A 21,809-nucleotide genomic window follows, 5' to 3' on the forward strand; every position below is an offset into this window, starting at 1 on the left:
GAGAGAAAAAAAAATTGTGCAAGAGGAAAATGTTATATGTGTGCATGTGTGTGGGCGTGCTGGAGAGAGATAAAGAAAAGTTGTATAATTAGAGAGCGAGAGAGGAAGCTTGAGGTAATCTGCCTTTGGCCTAAAGAGCAGGAACCTGGACTTCGCCAAAGGAATCGGAAATACAGGCATTGTCATCCAACAAGAAACATGGTATAGAGGAGACGGACCCACTGGTTGCCCTCTAGGTTACAGAGCTGGTAGTCCCATCTACCAAACTACCAGGTGTGAAACAGGAAAGGGACTCAGGGCGTATGCTAATCTGGTAAAGAGCAATTCACTCTATTAAATTAATCATAACAGGAACATTTTACATTTGGCTAGAAATTCAAAAGTAAATGATCTTAACAGAGAAAAATGTCCTGTGTGCTACCTATATCCCCCCACTAGAATCCCCATACTTTAATGAAGACCGCTAATCCTGGAGGGGAAAATCAATCATTTCCAGGTTCAGGGACATATCCTTGTCTGTGGCGACCTAAATGCCAGTACCGAACAAGAATCTGACACCCTCAGCACACAGGGAGATAAACACCTGCCTGGAGGTAACAGCATTTCCTCCCCCATATGCTCCCCTAGACACAACTATGTCAACAAAACCAACAAAAATGGGTCACAACTCCTGCAGCTCTGTTGCACGCTGTGTGGGTACATAGTCAATGGTACTCTTCGAGGGGACTCCTATGGTAGGTACACTTACAGTTCATCTCTTGGCAGTAGTACTGTAGACTACTTTATCACTGACCTTAACCCAGAGTGTCTCAGAGCGTTCACAGTCAGCCCACTGACCACAGAACACAGCAAAATCACAGTCTACTTGAACAGAGCAACACTCAATCATGAGGCATCAAAGCCAAAGGAAATGAATAATATTAAGAAATACTATAGATGGAAGGAATGTAGTGTGGAAACGTACCAACAAACAATTAGGCAACTCAAATTCAATCCCCTTGAGACAACTTCCTGGACAAAACATCCCACTGTAATAGTGAAGGTGTAAACTACACAGTATATTTGACTTCTCAGCTTCCCTATTAAGCATTTCAAACAGAAAACTGAAGAAAATGAACAACAATGACAAATGATTTGATGAAGAATAATAAAACCTAAGAAAGAAATTGAGAATCCTATCAAAATAAAAACATAGAGTCCCAGAAAACCTGAGTCTACGCCTTCACTACGGTGAATCACTAAAACAGTACAGTAAAACACTACGGAGAAAGAGGGAACAGCACGTCAGAAATCAGCTCAATGTAATTGAAGAATCCATAGACTAACTAACCACTTCTGGGAAAATTGGAAAACACTAAACAAACAACAACACGAATAGGTATCTTTCCAGAATGAAGATGTATGGGTAAACCACTTCTCCATTCTTTCTGGCTCTATAACAAAGAACAAACAGCAAAAACATATACATGATCAAATACACATCTTAGAATCAACTATTAACTGTTAGGGATGATGCGAATTTTCACAGCTTTTTGTAAAAAATCGCGCAACATTTCAACATCCTGCTACTCATGCCAGGAATATAGTATATGCATATGATAAGTATGTGTGTATAGAAAACACTCTGAAGTCTCTAAAACTGGTTAAATCGTGTCTGTGGCTATAACAGAACGTGTTTAGGAGTAAAAATTCCTTGGGAAAACTGTTCTCCAAAAACACAAAAAAAATATTCATCCGCCAGTCAATGTATTGTCTAAGGCGACAGACAAAAAACGAGGTCCCCATTACAATGCCTACAGCTTCCACACGATGTCGCCAGTACTGGCATTTTTTGGCTGCTTTATCCTTGGTTAGATGACGTATAGGCACTTCCTTTCTTGGGGCTCACCGCAGGATGTTATGAAAGTGAAAACATGGAGTATGATTTCAAGACTTGCTGCTATCGAATACAGATCGCCCCGTGATCAATTTGATAGATTATTAACGTTTATTAATACCTAAAGTTGGTTTAGAAAAGTAGTTTGAAGTGATTTGTAAAAGTTTATAGGCAACATTTGTAATTTTAAAAAGTGACGTTGTGTCTTGCAAAGCGGAATTTTCCTGGATCAGACAGGCCTTCATGAAATGACATTTTGGGTATACAATGACGGATTTAATCGGGAAAAAGACCCAATTGTGATGTTTATGGGACATATAGGAGTGCCAACAGAGAAGATCGTCAAAGGTAATGAATGTTTTATATTTTATTTCTGCGTTTTGTTTAGCGCCGGCTACCGCAAAATCTGTTGTTTAGGTGACGTTCTGGTATTTTGGGGGGTGCATGCTATCAGATAATAGCTTCTCATGCTTTCGCCGAAAAGCATTTTACAAATCTGACTTGGTGGCTAGATTTACAACGGGTGTAGCTTTAATTCAGTACCTTGCATGTGTGTTTTAATGAAAGTTTGAGTTTTATCGAAAACTATAGGTGGCGCTCTGAAATTTCCGCTGATTGATGTTCCTGCACTGGGACTACATTCTGCATCATCCCTAACAGGAGGCTACCAGAACAAACTGGATTCCCCAATTACATTAAATGAACTACAGGACAAAATACAAACCCTCCAACCCAAAAATGGCCTGTGGTGTATCCTCAATGAAATGATAAAATATACAGACAACAAATTACAATTGGCTATACTTAATAACCTCTTACAGCTACCCCCCTACTATTTTCAATTTCCACCTGAAGACATACCCAAATCTAACTGCCTGTAGTTCAGGCTCAGAACCAAGGATATGCATATTCTTGATTTCATTTGAAAGAAAACACTCTGAAGTTTGTATAAATGTGAATTGAATGTAGGAGAATATAACACAATATATATTATTTTTATTGTTGTATCATATTCTTTAAAATGAACAAGACAAAACAAACATTCAGATAGGATGATGGGGACAATTTCAGTGAAAAACAAAGGAGGGCAACAGTACTTGTGCAAAGTTTCAGAATGATAACTTCCAAAATGAGTGTGCTACAAGTCACCCAGGTCTCCCACCCAAGTAGCCCAAATGTGGCCAAATTGGTGAAGTTATACATTTTGAATGGAATAACTACACTGCTCAAAAAAATAAAGGGAACACTTAAACAACACAATGTAACTCCAAGTCAATCACACTTCTGTGAAATAAAACTGTCCACTTAGGAAGCAACACTGATTGACAATACATTTCTCATGCTGTTGTGCAAATGGAATAGACAACAGGTGGAAATTATAGGCATTTGGCAAGACCACCAATAAAGGAGTGGTTCTGCAGGTGGGGACCACAGACCACTTCTCAGTTCCTATGCTTCCTGGCTGATGTTTTGGTCACTTTTGAATGCTGGAGGTGCTTTCACTCTAGTGGTAGCATGAGACGGAGTCTACAACCCACACAAGTGGCTCAGGTAGTACAGCTCATCCAGGATGGCACATCAATGCGGGATTTGGCAAGAAGGTTTGCTGTGTCTGTCGTCCAGAGCATGGAGGCGCTACTAGGAGACAGGCCAGTACATCAGGAGACGTGGAGGAGGCCGTAGGAGGGCAACAACCCTGCTGCCTGCAACATCCTCCAGCATGACCGGTTTGGTGGTGGGTCAGTCATGGTGTGGGGTGGCATTTCTTTGGGGGCCGCACAGCACTCCATGTGCTCACCAGAGGTAGCCTGACTGCCATTAGGTACCGAGATGAGATCCTCAGACCCCTTGAGAGACCATATGCTGGTGCGGTTGGCCCTGGGTTCCTCCTAATGCAAGACAATGCTAGACCTCATTTGGCTGGAGTGTGTCAGCAGTTCCTGCAAGAGAAAGGCATTGATGCTATGGACTGGCCCGCCCGTTCCCCAATCCAATTGAGCACATCTGGGACATCATGTCTCGCTCCATCCACCAACAGACTGCACCACAGACTGTCCTCATCAGGAGCATGCCCAGACGTTGTAGGGAGGTCATACAGGCATGTGGAGGCCACACACACTACTGAGCCCCATTTTGACTTGTTTTAAGGACATTACATTAAAGTTGGATCAGTCTGTAGTGTGGTTTTCCACTTTTGAGTGTGACTCCAAATCCAGACCTCCATTGGTTGATACATTTGATTTCCATTGATAATCTTTGTGTGATTTTGTTGTCAGCACATTCAATTATGTAAAGAAAAAATTCATTCATTCAGATCTAGGATGTGTTATTTTAGTGTTCACTTTATTTTTTTGAGCAAAAAAATGGAGAAAAAACATGAAAAAATGAAAAAAAAAATATATATATTTACAAAATAACACTTTCAATATTTGGAAGACCCTCAGTCCTCTACACAATATTGTGCTGCTGATGCCAGGTGCCATAGCAGTCTCTTTCTGCTGTAAAGCAGAGGGCCACCAAGCATGTGGCGCAGGTGATGGGGGACTTCATTTTGCAAAGAACACAGCGACGCCTCCATGCTGTGCCTTTTTGGCCCTGAGGCACATCCATGCCTGCAGAAATACATTTGGGCAGATGAACACCACTTGTGGCAGGAGCTGGATGAACCAGTTTCATTGGGGGATGGACACTTTGGCACTGGGGGCTCCCATTCGGAGTCAGTGTCACTGTGAAAGAAAATGTTCAGTTAGAATAGTTTCACATATGAGCCCTGTATCAACAGGTATAATAAACAGATATATATATAGAGTACAGGGAACATAAGGTTGAATATATTATTATAGACCTGCTAGATCTACTGTCTCATTTATATTATGACAGACCAGCTAGATCTACTGTCTATTTTATATTATGACATTTCAGCTAGATCTACTGTCTCCATTTCACTTTGGCCATTGTTGTGGGCCTGCCCTCCCCTCAACAGCCTCAAATAGGCTATTTCATGTGGGGGTGGGGTGGGGCGGCAGACACACGCATCTCACATTACATTTTTATATATTGCTACTAAAATTAAAAAAATCACAAATAATATTTTATATTATTAATTTCAAACAACGGCATTAGCATGAGAAGAACTTACCAGTTCAAAACGATGTCCTCTCCGTTCAAATAATATTCCTCCATTTGGGAATCGCTAAATGAATCGTCCTCCAACAATCTCTGTCTCACTTTCCCGATCAATTTCTTCTAAAATTGTGTGTACTGTATATCTGTATATCTAGACTTAGATTTAGCTTTCCCTGACTTAGTCGCCATACTGATTAATATATAAACAGCTGAAGATGCGCTTTACCAAAACAACGCTGTGCGTAACATGCGTTGCTCCTTCCGGTATGAAACTTCAATGGCGAATGACCCTCTTTACGCCAGAGTTTACTACATGGGTTGGTCTTCCAACACATAAACATTACATATTGCCGTTTACCTCAGCTCATTGGCTATCTACCAAGCTAGATTGCAAGATGATCAGTGGTCATTGGGTTAGAATACAGTCAATCAACAAAACAGCGGTCATATCATTGGTGCACAATGATGTCATTACTTGTTGTCTTCAAATCGGTTTATTTCAGTCAATACGTCCCGCGAAATATCCCATCAAGTTTGGTTAATAACCCATCAATTCAGTTGATTGCAATGAAACCAAACATGACTGGAAAAGTCACGTTTAGTGTGTGTATTTACATCGAATGTGTCGTCGAAAATGTAATGAGACGGAATTCACGACACAAGCGGTTCACAAAATGTTTTGTGTTAGGCTATAAAAATGGATTTTATCAAACAAAAGACCATTCATTGTGTAACAATGAGCATTGGGATTGCAAACATCGGAAGATCGTCAAAGGTAAACAATTTATTTTATTGCAGTTTGTGATTTTGTTACACCTGTGCTGGTTGAAATAGTTGTTTTTTATGGGGCTCTATCCTCAGATAATCGCATCATATTCTTTCGCAGTAAATAATTTTTTAAATCTGACAACACAGTTGGATTAGCAAGATTCTAGGCTTTCGAAACATGTGAGACACTTGTATGTTCATGAATGTTTAATATGACTATTTATGTAGCGAGCTGAGACAAGGTAAGAAGGGCCTTCTATGCCACCAAAAGGAACATAAAATTCAACATACCAATTAGGATCTGGCAAAAATACTTTTTTTTTTTTTTTCATTTTTTATTTAACCAGGTAGGCTAGTTGAGAACAAGTTCTCATTTGCAACTGCGACCTGGCCAAGATAAAGCATAGCAGTGTGAACAGATAACACAGAGTTACACATGGAGTAAACAATTAACAAGTCAATAACACAGTAGAAAAAAATAAAAAAAATAAAAATAAATGGGCAGTCTATATACAATGTGTGCAAAAGGCATGAGGAGGTAGGCGAATAATACAATTTTGCAGATTAACACTGGAGTGATAAATGATCAGATGGTCATGTACAGGTAGAGATATTGGTGTGCAAAAGAGCAGAAAAGTAGATAAATAAAAAATAAAAAAAACAGTATAAAAACAGTATGGGAATGAGGTAGGTGAAAATGGGTGGGCTGTTTACCAATAGACTATGTACAGCTGCAGCGATCGGTTAGCTGCTCGGATAGCTGATGTTTGAAGTTGGTGAGGGAGATAAAAGTCTCCAACTTCAGCGATTTTTGCAGTTCGTTCCAGTCACAGGCAGCAGAGTACTGGAACGAAAGGCGGCCAAATGAGGTGTTGGCTTTAGGGATGATCAGTGAGATACACCTGCTGGAGCGCGTGCTACGGATGGGTGTTGCCATCGTGACCAGTGAACTGAGATAAGGCGGAGCTTTACCTAGCATGGACTTGTAGATGACCTGGAGCCAGTGGGTCTGGCGACGAATATGTAGCGAGGGCCAGCCGACTAGAGCATACAAGTCGCAGTGGTGGGTGGTATAAGGTGCTTTGGTGACAAAACGGATGGCACTGTGATAGACTGCATCCAGTTTGCTGAGTAGAGTGTTGGAAGCCATTTTGTAGATGACATCGCCGAAGTCGAGGATCGGTAGGATAGTCAGTTTTACTAGGGTAAGCTTGGTGGCGTGAGTGAAGGAGGCTTTGTTGCGGAATAGAAAGCCGACTCTTGATTTGATTTTCGATTGGAGATGTTTGATGTGAGTCTGGAAGGAGAGTTTGCAGTCTAGCCAGACACCTAGGTACTTATAGATGTCCACATATTCAAGGTCGGAACCATCCAGGGTGGTGATGCTAGTCGGGCATGCGGGTGCAGGCAGCGATCGGTTGAAAAGCATGCATTTGGTTTTACTCGCGTTTAAGAGCAGTTGGAGGCCACGGAAGGAGTGCTGTATGGCATTGAAGCTCGTTTGGAGGTTAGATAGCACAGTGTCCAATGACGGGCCGAAAGTATATAGAATGGTGTCGTCTGCGTAGAGGTGGATCAGGGAATCGCCCGCAGCAAGAGCAACATCATTGATATATACAGAGAAAAGAGTCGGCCCGAGAATTGAACCCTGTGGCACCCCCATAGAGACTGCCAGAGGACCGGACAGCATGCCCTCCGATTTGACACACTGAACTCTGTCTGCAAAGTAATTGGTGAACCAGGCAAGGCAGTCATCCGAGAAACCGAGGCTATTGAGTCTGCCGATAAGAATATGGTGATTGACAGAGTCGAAAGCCTTGGCGAGGTCGATGAAGACGGCTGCACAGTACTGTCTTTTATCGATGGCGGTTATGATATCGTTTAGTACCTTGAGCGTGGCTGAGGTGCACCCGTGACCGGCTCGGAAACCAGATTGCACAGCGGAGAAGGTACGGTGGGATTCGAGATGGTCAGTGACCTGTTTGTTGACTTGGCTTTCGAAGACCTTAGATAGGCAGGGCAGGATGGATATAGGTCTATAGCAGTTTGGGTCCAGGGTGTCTCCCCCTTTGAAGAGGGGGATGACTGCGGCAGCTTTCAATCCTTGGGGATCTCAGACGATATGAAAGAGAGGTTGAACAGGCTGGTAATAGGGGTTGCGACAATGGCGGCAGATAGTTTCAGAAATAGAGGGTCCAGATTGTCAAGCCCAGCTGATTTGTACGGGTCTAGGTTTTGCAGCTCTTTCAGAACATCTGCTATCTGGATTTGGGTAAAGGAGAACCTGGAGAGGCTTGGGCGAGGGAGCTGCGGGGGACGGAGCTGTTGGCCGAGGTTGGAGTAGCCAGGCGGAAGGCATGGCCAGCCGTTGAGAAGTGCTTATTGAAGCTTTCGATAATCGTGGATTTATCGGTGGAGACCGTGTTACCTAGCCTCAGTGCAGTGGGCAGCTGGGAGGAGGTGCTCTTGTTCTCCATGGACTTCACAGTGTCCCAGAACTTTTTGGAGTTGGAGCTACAGGATGCAAACTTCTGCCTGAAGAAGCTGGCCTTAGCTTTCCTGACTGACTGCGTGTATTGGTTCCTGACTTCCCTGAACAGTTGCATATCACGGGGGCTATTCGATGCTATTGCAGTCCGCCACAGGATGTTTTTGTGCTGGTCGAGGGCAGTCAGGTCTGGAGTGAACCAAGGGCTGTATCTGTTCTTGGTTCTGCATTTTTGAACGGAGCATGCTTATCTAAAATGGTGAGGAAGTTACTTTTAAAGAATGACCAGGCATCCTCAACTGACGGGATGAGGTCAATGTCCTTCCAGGATACCCGGGCCAGGTCGATTAGAAAGGCCTGCTCACAGAAGTGTTTTAGGGAGCGTTTGACAGTGATGAGGGTGGTCGTTTGACTGCGGCTCCGTAGCGGATACAGGCAATGAGGCAGTGATCGCTGAGATCCTGGTTGAAGACAGCGGAGGTGTATTTGGAGGGCCAGTTGGTCAGGATGACGTCTATGAGTGTGCCCTTGTTTACAGAGTTAGGGTTGTACCTGGTGGGTTCCTTGATGATTTGAGTGAGATTGAGGGCATCTAGCTTACATTGTAGGACTGCCGGGGTGTTAAGCATATCCCAGTTTAGGTCACCTAACAGAACAAACTCTGAAGCTAGATGGGGGGCGATCAATTCACAAATGGTGTCCAGGGCACAGCTGGGAGCTGAGGGTGGTCGGTAGCAGGCGGCAACAGTGAGAGACTTATTTCTGGAGAGAGTAATTTTCAAAATTAGTCGTTCGAACTGTTTGGGTATGGACCTGGAAAGTATGACATTACTTTGCAGGCTATCTCTGCAGTAGACTGCAACTCCGCCCCCTTTGGCAGTTCTATCTTGAAGGAAGATGTTATATTTGGGTATGGAAATCTCTGAATTTTTGGTGGCCTTCCTGAGCCAGGATTCAGACACGGCAAGGACATCAGGGTTAGCAGAGTGTGCTAAAGCAGTGAGTAAAACAAACTTAGGGAGGAGACTTCTGATGTTGACATGCATAAAACCAAGGCTTTTTCGATCACAGAAGTCAACAAATGAGGGTACCTGGGGACATGCAGGGCCTGGGTTTACCTCCACATCACCCGCGGAACAGAGAAGGAGTAGTATGAGGGTGCGGCTAAAGGCTATCAAAACTGGTCGCCTAGAGCGTTGGGGGCAGAGGATAAGAGGAGCAGGTTTCTGGGCATGGTAGAATATATTCAGGGCATAATGCGCAGACAGGGTATGGTGGGGTGCGGGTACAGCGGAGGTAGGCCCAGGCACTGGGTGATGATGAGAGGGTTGTATCTCTGGACATGCTGGTTGTAATGGGTGAGGTCACCGCATGTGTGGGAGGTGGGACAAAGGAGGTAACAGGGGTATGCAGAGTGGGTCTAGGGGCTCCATTGTGAACTAAAACAATGATAACTAACCTGAACAACAATATACAAGGCATATTGACATCTGAGAGAGACATACAGCGAGGCATACAGTAATCACAGGTGTTGAATTTGGAAAGCTAGCTAAAAACAATAGGCGAGGCTAATCCGCTAGCACAACAAACAGCAGGTAAAATGGCGTTGACTAGGCAACGGGGCCGACAGGTAAGACAAACAAGCAGAAAGGAGTACCGTGATAAATGGACAGTCCAGCGTGCGTCAGCTATGTAGCCAAGAGATCAGTGTCCAGGGGGCAGTGGTGGATGGGCAGGGAGGCTGGGCTGGCGAGTGTTATCCAGGTTTTTAAAAAAACTAACAATGACTAAATAGCTTGTAGCTAGTTAGCTTCTGGAGGTTCTTGAGTGTGTCATAAAAATAAAAATAAGAGTAAAAGTAACAGCGATTCCGTATCACATTGGGTGAGGCAGGTTTCGGGAAGGTATAAACAAATTAAAAATCAAAAAGAGATGGAAAGTAAATGGGGTCAGAGAGTGATTGGGACGCGGTGGTTCAGACGGTTAGCAGGCCTGTGCTAACAAGCTAACAGTTCGTAGGCCCGAGCTAGACAAGGTAGCAGTTAGCGGACCGGAGCTTGACAAGCTAGCCGTTAGCAGGCCGAATTAGCAAGCAGGGAGATAGCGAGGGCTAGAGAGTTAACCTTTGGGGGACGTCGCGATGGGGTGAGTCTGTTTATTCCTCTTCATGCGGTGAGCTGGAGATACAGCGATTCAGAAAGCTCGCGGGCCTTGGCCAGCAGATGGATCTTTCGCGATGTCGCAGCGGAAAAGCCTGTTGAAACCCCCTCGGACGATTATGTCGGCGGACCAGTCGTGATGGATCGGCGGGGCTCCGTGTCGGCAGTAGAGGGTCCAGGCCAATTGGCAAAATAGGTATTGTTGGACCTCTTCGGCTAGTCGGTAGATGGGCTTAGCTCGAGGCTAGCTCCAGGCTAACTGGTGCTTGCTCTGGGACAGAGACGTTAGCCAGGAGTAGCCACTCGGATTGCAGCTAGCTAGTTGCGATGATCCGGTGTAAAGGTTCAGAGCTTGCGGTAGGAATCCGGAGATGTGGTAGAGAAAAAGCAGTCTGATATGCTTTGGGTAGATGTCGCGCTGGTGTCCTAGTTAGCGTTGAAGACCGCTAGCAGTGGCTAGCTACTAGCTCGTAGCTAGTTAGCTGGCTAGCTTCTGATGAGGGTTCCGATTCTAAAGTATAGAAAAAGCAGATCCGTGCCACATTGGGTGATGCAGGTTGCAGGAGAGTATATTCAGCCTGTAGTTGGAAAGTGAGATTAAAATATGTACGAAATATATACAGAAAAAAAACGAGGAAAAACTATATTTACACTATACAGGACGGGACAAGACAAAACACACGTCCGACTGCTACGCCATCTTGGAATCAGTTACAGAAGCCATTGCCCTTCATGGTTGTGACCAACCAAGAATTCACAAAAAATGGGACAAACGCCAAATTGAGACTCAGAATTCTGCAAAAGTATCCTCCCTATATACAACGTAAAACACCAAATAATGCACGCAGAGCAGAATTAGGCCGATACCCGCTAATGATCCAAATCCAGAAAGGGGCCGTTAAATTCTACAGCCACCTAAAAGGAAGTGATTCCCAAACCTTCCATAACAAAGCCATCACCTACAGAGAGATGAACCCGGAGAAGAGCCCCCCAAGCAAACTGGGCCTGGGGCTCTGTTCACAAACACAAACAGACCCCCAGGACAGCAATACAATTAGACCCAACCAAATCATGAGAAAAAAAAAAGATAATTACATGACACATTGGAAAGAATTAACAAAAAACCGAGCAAACTAGAATGCTATTTGTCCCTAAACAGAGAGTTTAGGGAGAGTCAGAGTCAGTCACAGTGGCAGAATACCTGACCACTGTGACTGACCTAAACTTAAGGAAAGCTTTGACTATGTACAGACTCAGTGAACAAAGCCTTGCTACTGAGAAAGGTCACTGTAGGCAAACCTGGTTCTCAAGAGAAGACAGGCTACTGCCCACAAAATGAAGCGGAAACTGATCTGCACATTTTTATTGTTTATTTTCCTGATCTGCTGCCATGCGTCCTCCGATACACAACCCAACCAAGCCGCACTGCTTCTTAACACAGAGCGCATCCAACCCGGATGCCAGCCGCACCAATGTGTCGGAGGAAACACTGTGCACCTGTGCCCAGCCCACCACAGGAGTCACTGGTGCGTGATGAGACAAGGATATCCCGACCAGCCAAGCCCTGCCTAACCCGGACGATGCTAGGCCAATTGTGCATCGCCCCACGGACCTACCAGTTGTGGCTGGTTACGACAGAGCCTGGGCGCAAACCTAGGGTCTCTAGTGGCACAGCTGGCGCTGCAGTACAGCGCCCTTAACCACTGCGCCACCCGGGAGGCCTACAATCCCAATTTTGATCAACTCCCATATCTACTGGGTGAAATACCACAGTGTGCATCATAGCAGCAAGATTTGTGATCTGTTGCAACAAGAAAAGGGCAACCAGTGAAGAACAAACACAATTGTAAATACAACCCATATTTATGTTATTTCTTTTCCCTTTTTTAAATTGAACTATTTGCACATCGCTACAATACTGTATATATACATAACATGACATTTGAAATGTCTTTATTCCTTTTTATTTCCTTTTATTATCTATTTCACTTGCTTTGGCAATGTTAACATATGTTTCCCATGCCAATAAAGCCCCTTGAATTGAAAAAGGGAGAATTCCAGTGTACCCTTCCTCCTGAACCTCTCTCTTTGCCACCACCACAGGAACAGCGCCAATCTCTCCTCTCTTCTCCTCCCTCCATTCACCATGCCACCCTGCCACCGTCAAGTACCAAATGAAGAGTACTAGAAATATCCTGCCGGGAACTCTTCTCTGCATACACCCACAGCTCCTCTGCCTGGGTGGTGTGTAGCGCCAACAGACAATGGCAAGAAGAGACCCCTTGATGTCAGGACACTTCAAATAACAAAGAGAGCGCAGGAAGAGAGAGAGTGTAAGAGAGCAGGCCTCCCTCTCCCTCTCTCTCTCCCTCCGGGTGACAGGGACGCTTTCCATCCATATCAGAGTGCATCTGAAGCATCATGGAGCATAGAAGATGTAAATACTGCTTTGCCAGGAAGTATTCTTATGTAGTCTATTTCTCAATGCATGCCTCTCAATGATGAAGATCAAAGAAGATAGAATGGAATGATCTGAACGTACCTTTACGGGCAATCCGGATGCAGTTAATTCTCGTCTCCTGAAACAAGAATGGGAGATTCATTAGCATGGGATATTTTTTTTTAAGCATAGAACAGGTGTCAGAGCGTGTGTGTATCTATGTGTTTGTGTCTGTCTGTCTGTCTGTGTCTTAGTCACCTAGACACTTTGTGTTTTAAAGCACAAAATAGCTCATTAATGAATAAATGAATGGGTGTGTGAATGAAACGTTCTCTGTTCTCATCAACAACATCCAGTCCCCTGGCCCACCCAACCCATTACACACACACTAGTACGCACGTACATGTATGTGCATATGTGTCTCTGCGCTACAGTGTTTTATAAAGAACTGATTGCACCAATCTGGCTGTCTTTCAAGCTCCAGTAAAGACATATCTGTCAAAGTCATTACAGTTCCATTCAGTGGTTCAGTGGCAGCAGCAGCTCTCAGAGCCATGGTTCTGGAAACCTACAGCTAATTATCTTGAATAATTGTCAAATAAATAATGTGCGTCCCCCTTTTTACAGACTCGAAAAGCCACGTTTTATAAACAGATTGAGATAAACTGCCCAGGGCAGACAGAGAAACAATCATCTACATGAATTATAATATTCCAATGTTGTTATGAGCTGCCGTGTCAGGATGAAATAGTGTGGTGGCTATATCTCTAACTCAGGTAAATACACAACTATAATAACACCACAGTAATAATGACACACACACACACACACACACACACACACACACACACACACACACACACACACACACACACACACACACACACACACACACCCCAGCTCCTACCCAGCCAATCACAGTGATACCAGAGACACATTATCAAATTAAGATTAGAACATGCTAAATCAAGTATTTAATCTAATCTGGGCTCTGAGATTGGAGTCAGAACCCTTTCACCTCAGCGCCTACTAACCTTTTTTAAATGAAAACCTGTTTTCCGAGTGGGTCTGTTTCCGCCAAACTCTTAGTCATGGAGATAGAAGTTGCCTTTACCCACAATTCTCAGATTATTACAGTCCCACCTGCTGATATGTCATGTGTCACCTCTGTCAAGGTTGACATGACTCGGACTCTCAGCACTTTTTGGCATAAAAACGCAAATCCAAAATGGCACCCTGTTCCCTATATAGTGCACTACTTTTGACCCTGGTCAAATGTCATTTGGACTTCTACTGACTGCTGATGACACCTCCTTGCCTGATATGTTCCGATGTTATTTATAGAATGATCCTCAGATATGATATGCCAATATTTTCAGCCGATATCAGAGGTTGAGTGGCAGGTAGCTGGTAGCACCTGTCACAATAGTGTACAGTAGCATTTCAAGATCCTGAAGCTGACTATGCTGTTCACTATCATTAATATTGCATCTACAGAGAATTGGGGAACGGGTCAAATGATTTGAGGCGATTCCATGCGAGAAATTGCCAAGAAACTGAAGATCTCGTATAATGCTGTGTACTACTCCCTTCACAGCACAAATCAAACTGGCTCTAACCAGAATAGAAAGAGGAGTGGGAGGTCCCGGTGCACAACTGAGAAAGAGGACAAGTACATTAGCGTCTAGTTTGAGAAACAGACGCCTCACAAGTGCTCAACTGGCAGCTTTATTAAATAGTACCCGCAAAACACCAGTCTCGATGTCAACAGTGAAGAGGCGCCTCTGGGATGCTGGCCTTCTAGGCAGAAATGAAAAGAAAAAGCTATATCTCAGACTGCCAAATAAAAATAAAAGATTAAGATGGGCAAAAGGTCACAGACACTGGACAGAGGAACTCTGCCTAGAAGGCCAACATCACGGAGTTGCCTCTTCACCGTTGACGTTATGACGTTACTATTTAATGAAGCTGCCAGTTGAGCACTTGTGAGGCGTCTGTTTCTCAAACTAGACACTCTAATGTATTTGTTCTCTTGCCTCCCGCTCCTCTTTCTATTCTGGTTAGAGCCAGATTGCGTTGTTCTGTGAACTGAACAGTACACAGCCTTGTACGAGATCTTCAGTTTCTTGGCAATTTCTCACATCAAATAGCCTTCATTTCTCAGAACAAGAACAGAGTTTCAGAAGAAAGCTCTTTAATTCTGGCCATTTTGAGCCTGTAATCGAACCCACAAATGCTGATGCGCCAGATAATCAACTAGTCTGAAGGCCAGTTTTATTGCTTCTTTAAATCAGAACAACTGTTTTTAGCTGTGCTAACATAATTGTAAAATGGTTTTCTAATTATCAATTAGCCTTTTAAAATGATAAACTTTGATTAGCTAACACAACGTGCCATTGGAACACAGGAGTGGTGGTTGCTGATAATGGGCCTCTATACGCCTATGTAAATATTCCATTAAAAATCATCCGTTTCCAGCTACAATAGCCATTAACAACATTAACAATGTCTACAGTGTATTTCTGATCAATTTGATGTTATTTTAACGGACAAAAAATGTGCTTTTCTTTCAAAAACAAGGACATCTCTAAGTGACCCTAAACTTTTGACTTGTTTAACACTTTTTTGGTTACTACATGATTCCATATGTGTTAATTTATAGTTTTGATGTCTTCACTATTATTCTACAATGTAGAACATAGTAAAATAAAGAAAAAACCCTGGAATGATTGTGTCCAAACTTTTGACTGGTACTGTATATTCGAGTCAGCCTAGATTGCGATGAGTGTGTGTGTGTGTCTGTGCGCTTCAGTGTTTTATAAAGAACTGATTGCGCTGTCTTTCAAGCTCCAGTAAAGACATATCTGTCAAAGTCATTACAGTTCCATTCAGTGGCAGCAGCAGCTCTCAGAGCCATGGTTCTGGAAACCTACAGCTAATTATCTTGAATAATTGTCAAATAAATCAATCATGTGCTTTCCCCATTTTTACAGAGACAGTGAACAAGCACACACACACACACACACACACACACACACACACACACACACACACACACACACACACACACACACACACACACACACACACACACACACACACCACAAATCCAGGTCCAGGCTGACTCGAAAAGCCACGTTTTATAAACAGATTGAGAAACTGCCCAGGGCCGACAGAGAAACAATAATCTACATGAATTATAATATTCCAATGTTGTTATGAGCTGCCGTGTCAGGATGAAATAGTGTGGTGGCTATATCTCTAACTCAGGTAAATACACAACTATAATAACACCACAGTAATAATGACACACACTACATTGAAGAAACTAAAATATAGATGTTATCGTGTAAAAGATGATATTTTAGATGTCTTCACTATGTAGATAGTAGTAAAAACAAAGAAAAACCCTTGAATGAGTATGTGTGTCCAAACATTTGACTGGTACTGTACATTATAATAAACATAACTGTTTGTGAAGGTTACCTAGGGTAACCTGACTCTCTCTCTCTATGTGACTGTGTGTTTTGAGTGTTTCCATGGGCAGTGACAGAGGTGGTGTCTACACAGGTAAAGATGATCACCTGTGTATGAGTCAGTTAGCGTGACTCTCTCCCTCCCTGCCTCCCCTCCCTTCTCCTCCCTCTCTCTCTCTCTCTCTCCCTCTCTCTCTGCATCGTCGTAACGGTGTGGTTGTGGCGGCGTCCTCTATCCAGCGTCTGAGCCACAAGCGTCTGATGGCCACCTTCCAAGTGGAGGCTGAGAGAGGGGAGCAGGACCTGTATCGCTGCACCGCACGCGGAGCTGCCGTGTCCAACTTCGCCGAGCTCATTGTCAGAGGTATAGTACGGCCAGTCCGTATAGTCATGTTTATGCAGTGTGTACAGCATAGCATCGTAAATATGTGTCCGGTACACAGTGGAAACATGTCTAGCAATTGACGATGTTATGTCGTATAATGTGTCTTTGTTTACACACACACACACACACACACACACACACACACACACACACACACACAAAATACATTTAATTGGGTATTAAGGGGGGAGTCATTGGCTTTAATGACCAATAGTTAAGAGAGACAGGAGACTACTATCAGATTGTGATTCAGAGGGACAGAGACACTGAGGGTAAGTCCTTAACTTTAGCCAAGTGACGTTAGTCATACCAGCCTTACAACCTATGGAGCATTATCCTTAACTTCAGCCTTCTAACCTGTAGAGCTTTACCCCTACTGCATCTAGCAACCACTTAGGAAGCACATGTTTGACCAGTTCTGCCCTGTGACTCTCTCTGATGCATTTTGACCCAGGAGTTTGCAGTACAACTATCGACGACACAGTTTCCAACCTGCTTTGATGCACACCTTATATTAAATATTTGTTATAAATCTGTAGCTACCAGAATCATATAGTCATATATACTGTACATATGAGGCGTAATAACCAACTCTTTGCAGCCAGGCAGATCATACTGTAGTCATTTATCTCCATATGGGCTTCATGATTTAAACAGCATTTATTTAGTCACACCTGGGGCCCTACTTTCCTCCGTTAATCTATGCTTGAGTATCATTTCAGACTTTCCTCTCGACAGACTTTCCAGCAGGCTCTGAGAGGGGACAGGCAGAGAGAAGGCAAGGGAAGGGAGAAGGAAAGACACAGAGAGAGAGAGAGAGTTGGGCCAAAACAGCCTGAGTTTCAGAGCTGAAGGTCCTTTCTGCTACAACCAGCCATGCACAGTGTTACTTTCGCAATTCAATAACACTTGATTTGTTCAAAGGGACTGCAGCTTAGTCTGGTCCCCTGATCTGTTTGTGCTGTCTTGCCTCCTCCTATGGCATGTTTGGCAAAGACTCCAGACTTGACTCCGGCTTTAAAGACAGGTCTATAAACTCACCCCTCTGAAGTTGCTTATAGCCTGGAAGAAGACTAGGTAGTTCTTGGAGGGGTCCAGGGGAGTGTTCCAGTAGCCGTTATAGGTGTGGTTGTCCCCTACGGTGAACGGAGTGGCCTCAGGGAGACTGGAGGGGGGCAGCTCAGCTGTGTAGTAGTGAGGCGTCCCCTTAGACTGGGCCTCCACCTGGGACGCTGGCACAGGGAAACAGTCTGAACCGCTACCCAGCTCCCTCCTCCTCCTCCTCCTCCTGATCCGCCTAGAACCGTCCTCTTCTACTACTACCACCTGGTATGCACTGGGGGGAGAGGAATGACAACAGACCGATAGGTGATAACTACGCTGGAAACAGTCTGAACCGCTACCCAGCTCCCTCCTCCTCCTCCTCCTCCTGATCCTCCTAGAACCGTCCTCTTCTACTACTACCACCTGGTATGCACTGGGGGGAGAGGAATGACAACAGACCGATAGGTGATAACTACGCTGGAAACAGTTGCCGATCTTAAAGGGGCAATCTGCAGTTGTTAAATCCATTTTTGGACTTGTAAAGGTGTTATATGTACCCATTGATTCGTGAAAATATAACTTATAAATGCCTCATGTGCTTAGTTCAACTGTCGTACCTCATCAGAATCCAAAACAGAAGCTTGTTTTACGACAATGCTTATAAACAAAGTCAATGTAAACAAACACTGTATAACCTCAAAACATGGTTAAGACTATAATTTTGATATCTCAGATGGTCAGTCATTGCATCCATAGCCCTGTGTATGAATTTGAGAATGTTTACATTTTTTCCAGGCCCATCCCTAAGCTTTATACTGAAACAGTGGTGAAATGCTTTATTGTTGTTTCAACTCTGGATGGCCCCTTTAAGGTTACCAAAGACACTTCATGATTATATAAAGGTGAAATAAAATAAGAAACACAAATAAAATTTGGAATCATTGGAATAAACAATGACATGTTTATTCCAATGACATAAAAAATAGTGTTATGGAGAAACATATGTGCTACAGTGAGCAACGTAGTAGACATGAGTGACAGTTGCGTGAGGTCTATTACTGTGATTAATACTGTGACTGTACCTGACTGGTGCTCCTCTGCCCAGCGCAGGTCTCAGCAGCACAGTGATGGTACTCTCTGACTCACTGAGTGGGGCTGGGACATCCTCATAGTCAAACACTGGGGCTGGCAGAGGGAGCAGATAGGGGGAGGGAAAGGGGGATGGGGGTTAAGATGGAGAAGAGAGGGGATAGAAGAGGGAGAGAAAGAGGTGGAGCAGGGAAGTGAGGGTGTGTGAGAGAATAAGAGACAGAGAAAGAGAAAGAAAATGAGAAAGTAAATAACAATTAAAAATCATATACAGTCAGGTCCATAAATATTTAGACATTGACCGTTCATATCATTTTGGCTCTGTACGCCACCACAATGGATTTGAAAGGAAACAATCAAGACAAGCTAAAAGTGCAGACTTTCAGCTGTAATTGGAGGTTATTTACATCCAAATCGGGTGAACGGTGTAGGAATTACAGCACTTTTTACATGTGTTCCCCCCAATTTTAGGGGCTCAAAAGTAATTGGACAAACTAACATGATCATACATTAAATTGTGAGTTTTAATACTTGGTTGCAAATCCTTTGCAGTTTATGACTGCCTGAAGCCTGGAACCCATAGACATCACCAGATGCTGGGTTTCTTCCCCAGTGATGCCCGGCCAGGCCTTTACTGCTGCTGTCTTCAGTTCATGCCTGTTCTTGGGGCATTTTGCCTTCAGCAAGTGAAATGCATGCTCAATTGGATTCAGGTCATTTGATTGACTTGGCCATTGCAGAACATTCCACTTCTTTGTATTGGGTTGCTTTCACATTATACTTTGGGTCATTGTCCATCTGCACTGTGAAGCGCCATCCAATGAGTTTTGAAGCATTTGGCTGAATCTGAGCAGATAATATAGCTTTAAACACTCCAGAATTCATCCTGCTGCTTTTGTCAGCAGTCACATCATGAATGCAAGGGAACCAGTTCCATTGGCAGCCATAAATGCACACGCCATAACACCACCTCCACCATGCTTCACAGATGGGGTGGTATGCTTCGGATCATGAGCAGTTCCTTCCCTTCTCCATACTCTTCTCCTCCCATCATTCTGGTACAAGTTGATCTTTGTCTCATCTGTCCATAGGATGCTGCTTCAGAACTGTATAGGGTTTTTTAGATGTTGTTTGGCAAACTAATCTGGTCTCCCTGTTTTTGAGGCTTACCAATGGTTTACATCTTGTGGTAAACCCTCTGTATTTACTCTGGTGAAGTCTTCTCTTGAATGTTGACTGACACAGATACACCTACCTCCTGGAGGGTGTTCTTGATCTGGCCCACTGTTGTGAAGGGGTTTTTCTTCACCAGGGAAAGAGTACTTCTTCCATCAACAACAGTTGTTTTCCGTGGTCTTCTGGGCATTTTGGTGTTCGTGAGCTCACCAGTGCGTTCTTAAATTTTTTTTTATATACCACATTGTTGATTTGGCCACACCTAATGTTTTTGCTATCTCTCTGATGGGTTTGTTTTGATTTCTCAGCCTAATGATGGCTTGCTTCACTGGCAGTGACAGCTCTTTGGACTTCATATTGAAGGTTAACAGCACCAAATTCCAAATGTAAATGCCACACTTGAAATCAACTCCAGACGTTTTATCTGCTTACTTGTAAAATAACTAATGAGGGAATAACACACAACCTGGTCATGAAACAGCTGAGCAGCCAATTGTCCAATTACTTTTGTTACCTTACAAGGGGGAGGCACATCTTGTTTTTAAAGCTGAAATTCCTACACCGTTCAACCGATTTGGATGTAATGTGATATTCATTATTTATTTCAACTCCGATATGCTGTGTTAGACAGCTAAAATAATAATGTCCAAATACTGATGGACCTGACTGGATAGCACAGGAAGTGAGATAAAACTGTTATTCACATAGAGAGCAAGAAGGACATTCCCATAGTTATTCACAGGGACGATAAGAATCCCCTGTAATTAGGACACATCTCACAGCCACACCCCCATGAACAAGACTGTAGACTGGATCAACAATACTGTGATGAGCGCCAGTGAACACACACACACACACACACACACACAATTGTGTTCCCATTTCTGTTTACCGTTAAAAGACAATTAGCAAGGGAGCATCCAGGCAATAAAAAAACATGAGGTTTCATAGTAAAGAAAGATGATTATTAATCAGCTAAACCAACAGCCTCTGAAATTAAAGGTAGACTCCGCATAATGACGTTGCCACGAGCAGCACCACAGATATTGAGATTAGCAAAATACAAGACTTGGCTCTCAGAAAGTCACATGCAGTATCTGCGAATGTGCAGGGGTTCGATTCACACTGTTGACAGCATCGTAGACAGGGCACCAGAACAGCGGAGAAGCGCTTCAGTGATCTTAGTTGTTGCCGAAATTGTTACCTGGTGTTGTCTTTCATTTTGGGTCAGAAAACTATGTTAGAATATCAATGAACCCATAAACACCTCATTATAAAATGTACAAATATACACACACACGTACGAGAGCATGCATGAACATATACACCTGGCTCACGCTTGGGCAGTCCTGTATTGTACCTTGAGTTTAAACCCAAATACAGTATATTAGACTGAGTAATAGTTTAACATTCGACTCAGTATAGACAGCTCACATCCTGGTGTGTGTGTATGGCTGGATTCAATACCTTCAACAGCGGAATAGAAAACCAAGCCTTAGTAAATGTTTGACCGAGGATGAAGGACAATGGATAGAACACACTTTAATTTATCATAATGTGTTTACGAGGGCATGGTAGAGAAAGACATGAAAAGAGTTAAGTGGATAGGGGAGAGAGAGAGAGAGAGAGAGAGAGAGAGAGAGAGAGAGAGAGAGAGAGAGAGAGAGAGATGAGACAGGTAAGAGGAGACATTTGCAGTACTTTGTCAACTGCAGCTCACAGGTCAAGGGTCAAGCACTGACTGTGGTTCAATAGAGGAGACCTGTACAACCACACACAAGT

The 21,809-nt window shown here is 43.6% G+C and overlaps 1 protein-coding gene across 1 annotated transcript in view; it reads right to left on the reverse strand.

The window, feature by feature from the left end:
• Positions 1–21,809, reverse strand: part of LOC115128545 (receptor-type tyrosine-protein phosphatase U-like) — a 285,266-nt gene that overhangs the window by 45,103 nt on the left and 218,354 nt on the right. Inside the window, exons 12-14 of the mRNA XM_065017796.1 lie at positions 18,845–18,947; positions 17,760–18,054; positions 12,960–12,996 (exon numbers count right to left, since the gene is read on the reverse strand). Coding sequence (XP_064873868.1) covers positions 12,960–12,996; positions 17,760–18,054; positions 18,845–18,947 — 435 coding nt within the window. The remainder of the gene's footprint in view (positions 1–12,959; positions 12,997–17,759; positions 18,055–18,844; positions 18,948–21,809) is intronic.

The sequence above is a fragment of the Oncorhynchus nerka genome, linkage group LG4 (assembly GCF_034236695.1).
Source record: "Oncorhynchus nerka isolate Pitt River linkage group LG4, Oner_Uvic_2.0, whole genome shotgun sequence".
NCBI lineage: Eukaryota > Metazoa > Chordata > Actinopteri > Salmoniformes > Salmonidae > Oncorhynchus > Oncorhynchus nerka.